This window comes from Dendrobium catenatum, unplaced genomic scaffold (assembly GCF_001605985.2).
Source record: "Dendrobium catenatum unplaced genomic scaffold, ASM160598v2 fragScaff_scaffold_615, whole genome shotgun sequence".
NCBI classification, from domain to species: Eukaryota; Viridiplantae; Streptophyta; class Magnoliopsida; order Asparagales; family Orchidaceae; genus Dendrobium; species Dendrobium catenatum.
The window spans coordinates 392334-405870 of record NW_021319077.1 but is presented as its reverse complement, the minus strand read 5'-3'; the positions used below and the strand labels follow the sequence as shown (position 1 = coordinate 405870).

At 35.5% G+C, this 13537-nt stretch overlaps 1 protein-coding gene across 2 annotated transcripts in view; it reads left to right on the top strand.

The window, feature by feature from the left end:
• The window catches only part of LOC110107926 (UTP--glucose-1-phosphate uridylyltransferase 3, chloroplastic-like), a 30141-nt gene extending 17897 nt beyond the window's left edge, over positions 1-12244 (top strand). For both annotated transcript variants that reach the window (XM_020838374.2, XM_020838373.2), the window contains exon 6: positions 11814-12244. In XM_020838374.2, coding sequence (XP_020694033.1) covers positions 11814-11926 — 113 coding nt within the window. In that variant the 3' untranslated portion in view covers positions 11927-12244. The remainder of the gene's footprint in view (positions 1-11813) is intronic.
• The last annotated feature ends 1293 nt before the right edge of the window (positions 12245-13537 follow it).

Here is a 13537-nt window from a genome sequence, read left to right as displayed (position 1 = left end):
TCTCGCCAAGTCCTGATAGGCTCTCTTCTGTCTCTCCACTGATACCATGCCAGCGCCTTCCCTTCCAGACACAATCCTGCCGCCGTTAGCTTCTCATCATCTGTCAACCCGTTGACAGCGAAGTAACGCTCCACCTTATAGATCCAACCATGGCCATCTTCGCCCTCAAAGATGGGCATCTTCAACTTCCTCACCTTCGGATCCCTTCCGTTACCCCGGTACTCTCCATAACCTCCCATTCCTCGAATATGAGGTGCTCCCCAAGTGTCCAGGTCCTCCCTCCGGCGTTGGTATCCGAATTCGTTGTCATATTCCTCTCTTCCCCTTTCAAAATCAGCACCTCGACGCTGAAACTCTTCTCTTCTTCCGCCAAACTCTGCACTTTCGTCATATTCCCCTCTTCTACCTTTAAAATCAGCACCTCGACGCTGAAATTCCCCTCTTCTCCCGCTAAAATCAGCACCTCTTCGATCATTTCCCATGCTCATCTCCTTTCTAGAAAATGGCTCTAGAGGTGGCATGTCGTCTTCTCCCTCAAGGATCTCTACATCCTGATTCCTCCTCCCCCTAAGCGGGTTCGGATTTCCTCCTACGTCATGGTCGCTGATAATCTCTCTTGCTTCCGACGTCGTCGGATTAGTCTTAATCTCAAGTAATTTCTTCATCATCTCTTCCATAGCCGTGAACTTCCCATCCAACCTTTCATTATTGGCGGTGATTTCAAGGAATTTTTCCTCCAAATCTGATTTTAATTGGCCAAATTCGCCTTCCAGGAGTTCGATCTTCTTTCCGACCATCTTTCTTTCTACGAGTCACAAGAAATCTTCCTCCGAATACCAAAAAACCTGCTGAAATTTCAGGATTTCAGCCAACGATGGTCCCAAAAACGACGCTCTGATACCAATTTGATAGGAAATCCTTTTCTCACCAAAATTAAAGTAGATCCGATGGAAACTGCTGTCCACAGCAGAAAAACACAGCAAATCGTTTACAGCAGAATTTCAGAGGAAATTGGAAAGAAAACTCAAAGCAAGATTTGTATTCCGCTAGTAGAAGAGAAAACAACAAAGATACAATTGATCCTCAATTCGAGAGGAGGATCGATCTCTCCCAAATCTCCAAACGCTGCTAGAGCCCAAAGAAAACCTAAATCTAAGAGATCTCAAATTTCAGCCAAATTCAAGATACTCAAACCCTAGCCAAATCAACTATTTAATGCATACAAATCAAAAGGAATTCCTTAACAGTCCCTACATTCAAATTTCCCTCTCAAAACGCTCAAAAAAACTTCCTAAACAGCTTTACAGGGGCGGACGGGCCGCTCGTTCTCTGCCTGTTTGCGATTTTCGCCCGTGAACCGGTCCCGCCTGGACCGGCTGGACCGGTCCAGTGGACCGGTCTAACATACATCTGTTGGAAGGTTCGATTTTAATTAGGTTGGGGCTTATTCTCTTTTTATGAATTGTTTGAATTGTGGGTCTTGTAACCTGATCTTATAGGCTAAACTGCCCAATAGATTCGTGTTAAAGTGGGGCTTACATCCATTGGAATGTGAAGTTTAATTTAGATCGGCCTTACATCCATTGGAATGTGAAGTCTGATTTGGATGGCATTTACATCCATTGGAATGTTAGAAGTTAATTCGGTTAGGGCTAATATGTTGTAATGCCACAAGTTGGTTTGATGGAACTTACATTCGTTAGAATGCCCATATTTAATTTGCTTGGGGCTTATTATTTTATTAGTGAATTGCCCAAATGGTGGATCTTACAACCTAACCCTATAAACGAGCCGAGCCGAATGTGATATTGTTAGGATGGGGCTTACATTTCTTGGAATACCTATATTGAATTAGGTTGTAGCTTATTGTTATATTTATGAGTTGCCTAAATATCGAGTTTATAATCTAGTCTTATAGGCGAGGTTGCCTGATATATTTGTGTTAAGGTTACTCATATTTAATTTGTGTTAGGACTTACATCCATTAGACTGCCTAGTGTTTTGGGAGGGACTTATATCTATTAGAAGGCTCTATATACTTGGTTGAGATGGGACTTAAATCCCTTGGAATGCCTAATTTAGATTAAGATGTGGCTTATTGCTCTATTTATGAGTTGTCTGAATGATAGGTCTTACAACCTAGCCCTATAAGCGATATGACTAAAATGTGATTTTGTTAAGATGGGGCTTACATGTCTTTGAATGCTCAAATTTTTTTAAAAGAGGGTCTTACATCCATTGGAATGCCCTATTTTAGATTAGGTAGGACTAATTTTAAATTAAAATATAGGCTTACATTCACTGGAAGGCCTGATTTCAATGAGATTGGGGCTTACATCTATTGGAAGGCTCATATTAGATTAAGATAAGGCTTATTGCTCTATTTACGAGTTACCTGTATTAAGATGACTTGCTTTGCATGGTCATCTTATGCTTTAATAGGGATATTAATAGCTTTGATTTATAAATAGATGTTAGATTGTTTTAAATATTTTACTTAGGTTTTAGGCAGCTCATGCAAGTGTTTCTTGCCTTGAATCTAGGATGATTTTAAAATATGGGTTTTTTAACTTCACATTTTGTGCAAAGCGGCCCATTTGAGAATATCTTAATAGGGCTCTTGGATAGACGTGGAGCTAGCAAGCTTAAACTTAGGTCATCGACTTATTGACTTAATTGATCGAGTCAAAACTATAAGTAGTAGACTTGGAGTCATTTAATCGGTGCACTTTATGATTTCTTTTGTATAATATTTACGCATATTTTATATCCAATTTTCTTGTAGTTACAAACTTTTCTAAAAATTTAGGATTAGTTCATACTTTCTAGTACTTCCCATTATTATTAGAAATCAAATAAATATTTAAGGTTAATTCAAATTTTCTGACCTAATTGAGTTTATTCTTGCCTATTAGGCATTCTTGCATTAATTTGAATATGCATGGGATTGTTTTAAAGAACTCTATTTTTTATGAATTTATAATTTTGATAAAGTTTATTTATATGTTGGCATGTACAATCATAGGGTGCCAAGGAGGGACGTTCCTAATTTTTAGCCATGACATTTGGATAAGAAGTTATGTAATTTACATAACAATCGGGTTTTATCCCCTTAGATTTTTGTGAAGTGGTCTTTTGTTAGTCAAAATTTCAACAGTCTCCTGGCATAGGCAGTGTTATCAGGCATGCTAAGGCCATTTTGTTCTTCCAAGTCGGATCAAAGATACAACTTGCGAGGGTCTTTGTATAATATTGTTTTCTTGATAGGATCAAAGCTAAATGGATGCGGGGCCTTCGTATAGTTTTTATTTTTCTCTGCCATATTTAAGATCAATAGAATGCAGTGTCTTCTATACATGTTCTTTAAGCACGAGAGAAGGATATATACCTGTGCATAATTTTCATGTTTGCTTCTTTAAAGTTTCCGGATTCCAATATAATTTATTGTTAATACCTTATTTAAGAAAAAAGATGAGCATCTCATCACTTATAAGAATGGACATAGTAAAACTCAGATTGATTATTTTTTGTAAGAAAAATAAATCATTCAGATTGCAAAGATTGTAAAATTATTTCAAGTGAAAGTCTATGTACCCAATAGTGCTTATTAGTTTTGGATTTTAAGATGAATGGACAGAATATGAAAAATATAGTAAATTATTGTTCTAGGATTATATGGTGGTATTTAAGGAACTCTAACAAAAATATCTTTGAGAGTAAGATTCACTATCTTAAAATTTTGTCGGTGCATGAGGAAGCTAATGTTATGTGGGTAATAATAGCTTGTAATATTAAAAATGTTGCAAAGAATGTGCTTGGAGTATCAAAGGAAAATCTTCTAATAGTAAAAATAGTTTGTGGTGGAATTAAAATGTGCAAGAAAAGAAAAAATAAGAATCTCTGTTATAAAAATTGGTTTAGATGTAAAAACTGAAAATTGAGAAATATATAAAGATACCTATAAGGAGTCTAAACAAACAATCTGCGATGTAAAGACTTTAGCTTTTAATGATTTATATAATAGATTAAATACTAGAGGACGAAAGATATATGTATAAGCTAGCCAAACAAAGAGATAAAGAGTAGTAAGGATTTAGTTCAAGTTAAGTGCATTAATGATGAAAATAAAAAGTACCTTTTTAATAAGAGGATATTCAACAAAGGAGGATGAGATATTTTGCTAAGTTTTTCAATGAAGATTGTGAAAATATGGTTGACTTTAGTTACCTTTGCACTCTAAATGAAAATAAAGATTTTTGTATTACTAAAATTGAAGTTAGAGAGGCTTTAAAGAAAATGAAGTGTGGGAAAATGATTGGACCTGATGATATTCCAATAGAGGTGTGGAAATGCTTAGGGGATTAAGGAATTTAGTGGCTTACTAAACTTTTTAACATTATTTTGAAGACTAAAAGATGTCAGATATATGGAGAATGAGTGTGTTGATTCCTATTTTTAAGAATAAAGGTGATGCACAAGATTGTGCGAATTATAGAGGAATTAAGTTGATGTGTCTGTTTATGAAAAAAAAGAATAAAAAAGTAGGAAAAAAAGTTGATGTGTCTTACTTTAAAACTATGGGAGAGAGAGAGAGTTATGGAGCATAGGTTCCGATGTGATACTAATGTTTCTCAAAATCAATTTAGATTCATGTCAGGTAGGTCTACTATGGAAGTCATACATTTATTGAGAGGTTTGATGGAGAACTATATAGAGAAAAAGGAAGATATTCATATGGTATTTGTTGATTTAGAGAAAGATTATGATAAAGTTCCAAGAGAAGTGATATGGAGAGTTCTAAAAATGAAATGAATTATTCAACTTATTACAGATATGTATGCTAGAGTTGTTACTTGTGTTCAAACACCAAGTGGTTTGACCAAGTATTTTCTAGTTTCAATTGGATTACATGAAAGATCAGCCTTAAGCCCATATCTTTTTTGTTTTATTCATGGATGTTCTTACTAGAGATTTGCAATAGAATGTTCCCTGGTGTATGCTTTTTGCTGACAATATTCTTCTTGTTGATAAGACTAAAGAGGGAGTTGAAGGTAAACTTGAATTATGGAGGTCAACCTTAGAGTCTAAAGGTTTTTGTTTTAGTAGATCTAAAATCGAATACATGGAGTGTAATTTTAGTAGTAATAGATCTAGTGGATGGTTTATAACTTTGAGCAATCAAGCCATTAATAAGAGTACACATTTTAGATATATTGGGTCTATTGTTCAGAGTGATTGTGAAATAAATAGGGATATTATTAGTAGAATTCAAGTTGGCTGGTTGAACTGGAGGAATGCATTGAGCTTGTTGTGTGATGGAAAAGTACCACTCAAACTTGAGGGAAAAATCTATAAGATGGTGGTTAGAGCTGCAATGCTTGATGGCGCAGAATGTTGGCCATTAAAAGAGAAGCATAATATTAAGTTAAGTGTTGCAAAGATGAGGATGCTAAGGTGGATGAGTGGCTTTACTCTTAGTGATAGGAAATAGAACGAGCATATACATGAAAAGGTTGGAGTAGTTCCAGTGGCAAATAAGATTAGAGAGAGTTGCCTTAGATGGTTTGGTCATATAAAACAGCAGCCTTTCGATGACCCGGTTAGGAGAGTAGATGTATTAGATTTGCCCTATGTTAAGAAAGGTATAGGTAGAATGTTAGGAAGTGCTTGCAGAAATTTATGAAAAGCCTTGGCTGAAATCTGATTTCAGCAATTTCAGAAAACCAACAATAAGAAAATCATGAATAAAACATACGAACACTATTTTATTAAATATTTTATGAAAGAAAACTCAAGATACAAGTGAATCTTCAATTAGAGAGGAATATCCGGCTCTCCCAAATCTCTAGCTGTCGGCTAGAGCCCAAACACCCTAAGAACAATATAATTTCAGCAAACATCATCTATCCCTAACCATAGTAAAATCACCTATTTAATGCAAACAATAAACATTAAATATCCCAACAACCCTCCCCCAATGCCCTCCTATTTCCTTAATTATTGCCCTCCCAAATCAGCCCCTAAATATATCATCTTCAATTAGGAAAAATTCCTAATTAATCTCCTCCACACCAACCCTCAAATCTACCCTCTTTAATTATAAAATATTTCCTAATTAATCAGCCCCCAAATATGCTCTATTTAATTAGGAAACATCTCTTAATTAATTTTTTTATTAAGAACCTTCCTAAACAACTCCCTCTTAATTATGACATTTTTTAATTCCCTCCCAATCAAATCGGTCGGTCCATCATAGACTTAAAAATACTTGGTTAGAAAATATTAGAAATGACCTTTATTCATTATATATAAATGAGAATTTGACTCTTAATAGGACATAATGAAGGAAAAAGATTCATGTAGCCGACCCCACGTAGTGGATAAAGGCTTGATTTTGTTATTGTTGTGTATTATTAGTTAACCGGTGAATAAAGTACCATTTTCTAAGTAAAATATTTTTTTCATTAAAAAATGTTTAAAATAATAATTCAAAAATCAAATATAAATAGTATTAGATAATTTAAATAAAATAACATTTTTAATTAAAAATAAATTTAAAATCTATTAAAAAATAAAAAGGTAAATAAATAAAAATAAAGAAATAAAATTGAATATGTAAATAAAAATAATTCATTAATTAAACATAAATCAAATCAAATATTCCAATTTAAATAAAGGAATTCAATTTCAAAACTAAAGATAATTTTAATAAAAAAATTTTAAAAAAAATAATCAAAATTAAATAAAATATAAATTCATTTTTTCTTAACTGATGTAAATAATGATTACTTTTTAAAAAATAAAATAAAATTAATTTTACTTTTTCTTTTTTCATATAAATTGATAAAAATAGATTAAATATTTTTTGTTAAGAAAATAGAAAATTTAGGTTTTTAAGAAACGGTACTTTAAGAAAACGGGATTTCATGTTTAGGTTTATTCTCAAATTTAAAAAAAAAAACAACATCAACAACAGTATCAAGCCTTTGTCCCACTACATGGGATCGGCTACATGAAAATAACATTAAAAATTAAATCGGGGTAATTTATAGAAACCGAAGAAGCAAGTTCCATATTTGCTCGTTTTTATTTTTTATTTTTTATTTTTTGTTAGTATGATTTTTTAGCTAATTTAGGTTTAAAACTTGCTCCTTTTTATAAATTTGCCTAAAAGGGGTGACTGGGGTGATGGCATCGATTGTTATGGGGTAGTTGGTCTTTTTGCTCATAGGCAATGGAGAGGATTGTTGTTGTTTGGTGGAGATGCAACAAAGCATGAAAAATGAGGATTATGAGGAAATAGGCGGACTTAGGATTACACGGATAAAAGTTATTCAAAATGATTTGTGAAAAATATAGTTTACCCTCAGACAATACCATAGTTTAAAATTGCGCAATGAGAGGCGCGCCTCTGCGCAATTCTGGGCAAAATCGCCTCATTGCTTAAGCCTTTTTGGGTCTTCATGAGGCGTACGCCTCGTGTACTGTAAGGCGTGCCTCTAAGGCTTAATTGCGCAATTCAGCCTGAGGCGCATGCCTCTAATTCCGGGACCCACTCACTTAAGTCTCAATGAAATAATACTTCATTCCTCCCCTCCCCTATCGGCCATACTCGAACCCGACCAGAAAAAAGCCGCAGGCCTCAAGTTCGTTCGCACGCCGCTCGGCGCCGCCTCACTCTGACCATCTTGAAGTGTTCGTCCGCTCTCTAGGAGTCAACAACCAATTTTAGATAATTTTTTTAAGTTCAACTAAAGATTTTTCAAGTGAAAGAAAATCTAGGGTTTTTTATTTTTTGAATTTTTTTGTTTGTTTTCGGATTTTTGCATTAGGAAACATGGTTAGAGGCAAGGAAAAGGCAAATACGTCATTGCGGCGTGACCCTTCTTAGAAATATAGTGTGCAAGTTGAAGTAGGAGGCGACGAGAAGACATATGTGTATTTAAAATGCAATTTTTGTGATAAGCTGGTGAAGGGAGGAGTAACTCGCATGAAGGAACACTTATCTGGCTCACATAAAAATGTATCACCTTGTGCGAATGTTTCGGATAATGTGAAGGAGGAAATTACAGCTTATATGAAAAAGACTACGATGGTCAAACATTTACAATAGGAGCATTTTGATGAAAGTGTCGAACATGGTGCTTACTTCGGGAACAAGAGTGGAAAGGGCTCTTCCTCCACTATACATAATAGAGGTGCACGGTTCCTATGGACCAGTATATGACTAATCCAGGAGAGGATAGAGGACAAGCATAGATGATGCCTGCTGCTGGTACCAGAGAGGGTCGACGGCAGGTTTACATGGATATTGGTAGATTTTTTTTTGAGAATGTCATATCATTTAATGTTGCGACATTACCGGCCTACTTCAATAAGCTGCGGTCTGTTGGATTGTATGGGAGAGGGTTGAAAGCACCTTCCATGTACGAGTTGAGAACATGGAATTTGAAGGAGTTGCAGAACACAGAGCAGAGCATTAATGAGATTAAACGGACATGGATTGAGACTGATGTTACCATTATGTCAGATTGATGGTCTGACATGAAGAGCAGGAGCTTGATTAATATCCTTGTGAACAATCCCTACGGCACGATGTTTTTACGATTAACTGAAGCTTCAGATGAGGTTAAAAATGTTGAATTCATTTTAAATTTACTAGATGAGGTTGTTGAGGAGATTGGGGAGCAATTGGTTGTCTAGGTGGTGACTGACAATGCCAGTGCATTCAAAGCAGTTGGTCAAATGTTGACGGAGAAGAGGAAATACCTGTATTGAACCCCCTGCGCAGCACATTGTATCGATCTTATATTGGAGGAGCTTGGTGATTTACCTCAACATAAGTGCGCTCTTTTTAGGGCTAAGAAGATCACTAAGTTTATATACAACCACTCATGGGTTTTAGCCTTAATGAGAAAGTTTTTAAAGAAGGAAATCATTCACCCTGCAACTACTAGGTTTGTTATTACATTTGTTCACTGCAAATCATTTTCACTTCCTAATGCAAATTTATTCTATAGGTTTGCCACATCTTATTTGACACTGCATAGCCTGTTGGATGTTGGACAACCTCTTGAAGCAATGTTTACATCATCATAATGACTTAATTCTGCGTGGGGGAAGAAAACTAAGGGGAATGAAATAAGAAGGTTAATTCTAAATGATAAATTTTGAGCTACTGTGGCTTAGTCATATTGAGCACGAGACCCTTGGTTCAAGTTCTACGTTTAGTGGATGCCGAGAAGAAACCAGTCATAAATTTTATTTATAATGCTATGGATGATGCGAAGGAGTTGATTGCAAATAACTTGGGAGAAGAGGAGGCAAGTTATAGAGAGATTTGGGATATCATTGATGCTCGATGGGTGGTCCAATTACACCGTCATCTACATGCAGCGGCATATTATCTTAATCCTCAATTTCAATATTCAGAGAGGAAATCCTTAAACCCGGAGGTGAAGCTTAGCTTGTATCACTGCATGGAACGACTAATACCGGACCAAACTGTCAAAGAGCTTGCAGATTTACAAGTTGTTTTATTTCGGAATAAGGAGGGATTTTTTGGTTTGCAAGCAGCAAAATCAATTATTATCAAACGGTCTTCAGGTATACTTATTTTTGTAAATGCATAACACTTTAATATATTCTGACTTTTGATTTTCATTTTTCTTCTTGAAAATAGTTGAATGGTGGATTCAATTTGGTGATTCCACCCCTGAGTTATAGAGTTTTGTTGTTAGAGTTTTAGGCCTCACTTGTTCTTCTTCTGGGTGTGAGCGAAATTAGAGTACATATAGTCAAGTGCAAATAAAGAGAAGAAATCGGCTTTCAACACTCAGAATGAACTCCCTTGTGTATATTATGCACAACAAGAGATTGAGAGAGAGGAGGTTGAGAAAAAAGGGGTTGAAGGATGATGAGGACCCGTTAGTGTGTGATAATGTGTCATCTGATAATAAGTGGTTCATAGATAATGAGACAGATTTGCCATTATCAGACCTGCAATTAGAGGATCTAAGTGTGGATGTCTTGAGGGACGAAGCAGATCAAGTGAGCACATCCACTACTGTCTCACCACACACATCCACTAGTTTTGCAGCACAACAATCAAATTAAGGTATTCCACATCTTCTTATATGCTAGTATTACATTATATTTATATCAATTGGGCAATTAACATGATAATGATCATTCTTATTGAACAGGGAAGAGAAAAGTGAGTCACATTGAAGATGATGAAGATATGACATTCTTAGATACAATTGGAGAAAAAGATTCCCTTGAAGACCTATTTAGTGATGGGACATGATTAGATTTTATATGTTCTTTGTACTTTGGGAGTTTTGATAGATTAATATTTTGTGGTTTTGTAATTTGGGATATGATTTTATTGCATCTATTTTCTTACTTTCCACTAATTTCACATGTCATTTAGATGTTTTTATTGTATGATAGAATCTTGCTATTATTTACCTGTTAAAATTCTTAAATTCTTATTTACGCAATTCTGCATCCGTGAGGCTTACATCTCACACCGCCTCGAGGCTTACGCCTCGCCTCACGGACAAAAAATGCCTCAAGGCACGGACGAAAAACGCCTCGAGGCTTATTTACTCAATTTTAAATCTTGGACAATACTTGACAGAAATAAATGAACGATGAGATTTTTAATGTCAGCCCCAAATAGTTGGGATGAGTATAATGATTATGATGATTTTATTAGTATTAGTCCCCTTTCCTGACGGTATATTTCATTTTTCTAACTTTCACTCTACAAGAGGTCTCATTTATTAGTGTCATAGCATATAATTAACTGGCAAAAATATAGCATAGTATGGTGACTCATTTTAAATATCTTATGAAGTATGCTCACAATTTGTTCCTTGGATGATGGAGACACAACTGAAGGAAGAAAAAAAGAAAAAAGAGGGACTATTTTGATTTTTAACTTGTTGGACTCTCCACACTATTTGCAACGCTAGGTGGCATTCTATTGCATATATCTTCGATAGCTTCATATATATTGGAACCAAAAATCATTCCCTTGGTGTACTTACATGATTTTCTTAGCATGATTAAAATAATAATTTTATTCTATCTAGTATCTATACATTTCCAAAATTTTATTTAATGCTAGTGTCGTCTTCGTAGATTGTAGTTCATATCCCTAACATAAATCCAATTTGAATTCTCCGATACATAAGATTATTATACGGAAGCACTTGGATATAAAATGCAATCTGATTGGCTTCTGTTGGTCAAAGCTTCTCGATAATGTTAAACAAATTTCATTGGAGTATGTGTAAATGTAAAAGTGTGGTATGCACATGCTTTTATAGTCAGCTTATACACTACTTTTTTTTTTCTTATCTCAGGCTTCGGTAGGACAACTTTCTTCTTGCTTTCCTTTTAAACTGCAATCATTTCAAAAAAAAATTGTGCTAGGAAGCTACTTCCTATTGCGGCTTTCAAAAAATTACTTTCTTCACAGCGACTTTACAATCACCTTTAAAAAAGCTGCAGCCGTCCCAAACAGTCTCTTAGACTTCGTTTGGGACAGCTTTTTTACTGCTTATAGCAGCTTCCGAGTACAAAAATTAAAAAAGCCGTCCCAAATGAATCCTTAATCTCATTTTCCTCCCCACATACTTCGAAAACGGTTAAGTTATGAGCTAATTTTCTGTATGTATGGTGTGCATTAGCAAACACCTTTTTGTTTTGAAGTGCTGAAAATTAATGTTGAAGCTCTTTTCTTTTTCATTTTTGAAATCATGCTCGCTGAGTTGCATTTCTTGATTCGTATGACGTTGCAGGTTTTGAAGTAAAATTGGACCCTATAAAAGATGAAATGATGGAGAGGGGAAGCTGGTTTTGGGAATACAAAATGAACGGTTCCCACATTCAACTACAAAAGATTGAGCTTTAGGCTCTCCGAGCTTCAGCTGTGGCTTGCGGATTGCTAACAAGTAGCGTTCTCACTTTGCTAATTCCGGTTCTTGATTGCCAAACAGTTCAACTTCTTGTTGTACTGTTGCTATTTGAATTTTAAAGACCTTGCTTACCATTTAATTATGGAGCTATCATTCCATTTACAGATTATGATAGAGATGTAAATTAGTAGTTTATGTTGGTATCAAAATTGTAACCAAGTGACAAAAATATCTCTAATGTATTATAAATAAATTTGAATTTTGCTTCTCATGAAACTGGAAAATATAACTGAATAAGCAAAGGTATTGATCCATTTTATTTCTTTGTTTTGCAGCTACTTTCAAAAAATAAATAAATAAAATAAAATCAGTATTATTACTAATTTGTTCTTCTCTTGAGAACTGTTATTGGAATTCCTACCTGCATTTGGGTCATTTCTCAATTTTTTGATCAAAGAGAACACAATGACGGTTTAGAAATAATTTGGGTGGTTCTTTTGTAGTTAAGAAAGATTTTAGTCAGGAACTTTATATATGTCCCAAAATATTAGGGAAATATATTTGTGCCTAACTCCGAAGAGATTATTACATGTAGAGATCGGACGTAGAACCGTTCGGTTTTATCTTTGTGAACATTAAAGGTACAATTATTGTACATTATTATGTTTTTATTGTTCACAGGGACAAAAAAACAAACGATTTTCACTGTATGATGCCTTCGTTGGCAACGATGACCGCCACTTCCTTAGTGGTGTATACTTCATTGTCTTTGAATTGCCGATGCGGCATTATGCTCGCCATATGGGTTCCTAATCAAGCTGATGAGTCATTCGTCGAAGCCTGGAAGCCCAACGCGGCTTCAAGTTTACCTATCGCCGAAGCTCTGGTACCTCCGCGTCACCATGATCGATGCACGGGAAATATCGACATCGATGTGGGAGATATCTTCATTCATATACCACCGTTCGGTGCGGTTTCTCTCATTTTCTTCCTCGTTGGAACTAGGATTTTGCTAGCATTCATCTTCTCAGGATTTGAGATTAGAACTACTCATTTAAGAATTTCTTATCCAGATCTATGAGTTTGTTGGGGAGTCATGTGGGTCCCTTCAAGAAAACATATTGTTGCATGTGCAGCTGTCTACAGATCATGGAGGGAATTGTGCAAGGAAATTTTCATGAGTCTAGAGCTCTCTGAAAAGCTCATCTTCCCTGTTTCCTTGAAGCAGCTTGGTCCTCAAGATGGGATGATCCAATGCTTCATTAAGAGGGATAACAAGCTGCAGATTTTACTCCAAGAAAGTCTCACCTAAAGTACCAACAGGCAGCCACAACATAGCCCAGGTCTCATATGAATTGAATTTACTTGACATTCGAACCTTCTTCCCTCCGTCTCTCTATTTTTCGTGAATCCCAGGCGAAAGCAGCTGAGTTCAATCCAGTCGACTTGGAGAAGATGAGTGGCGCGGGCGGCATGCGATCGGGACGTTCACACGAAGAGGAGAATGATTGCTACGCAAAGTGAAGCATGCATTTCAGAAAGAGTAGGGGTGAGGTATTTGACGGGAGGTTATGGAGTGGTAGTTTTGATGAAGACATGAGTTTTTA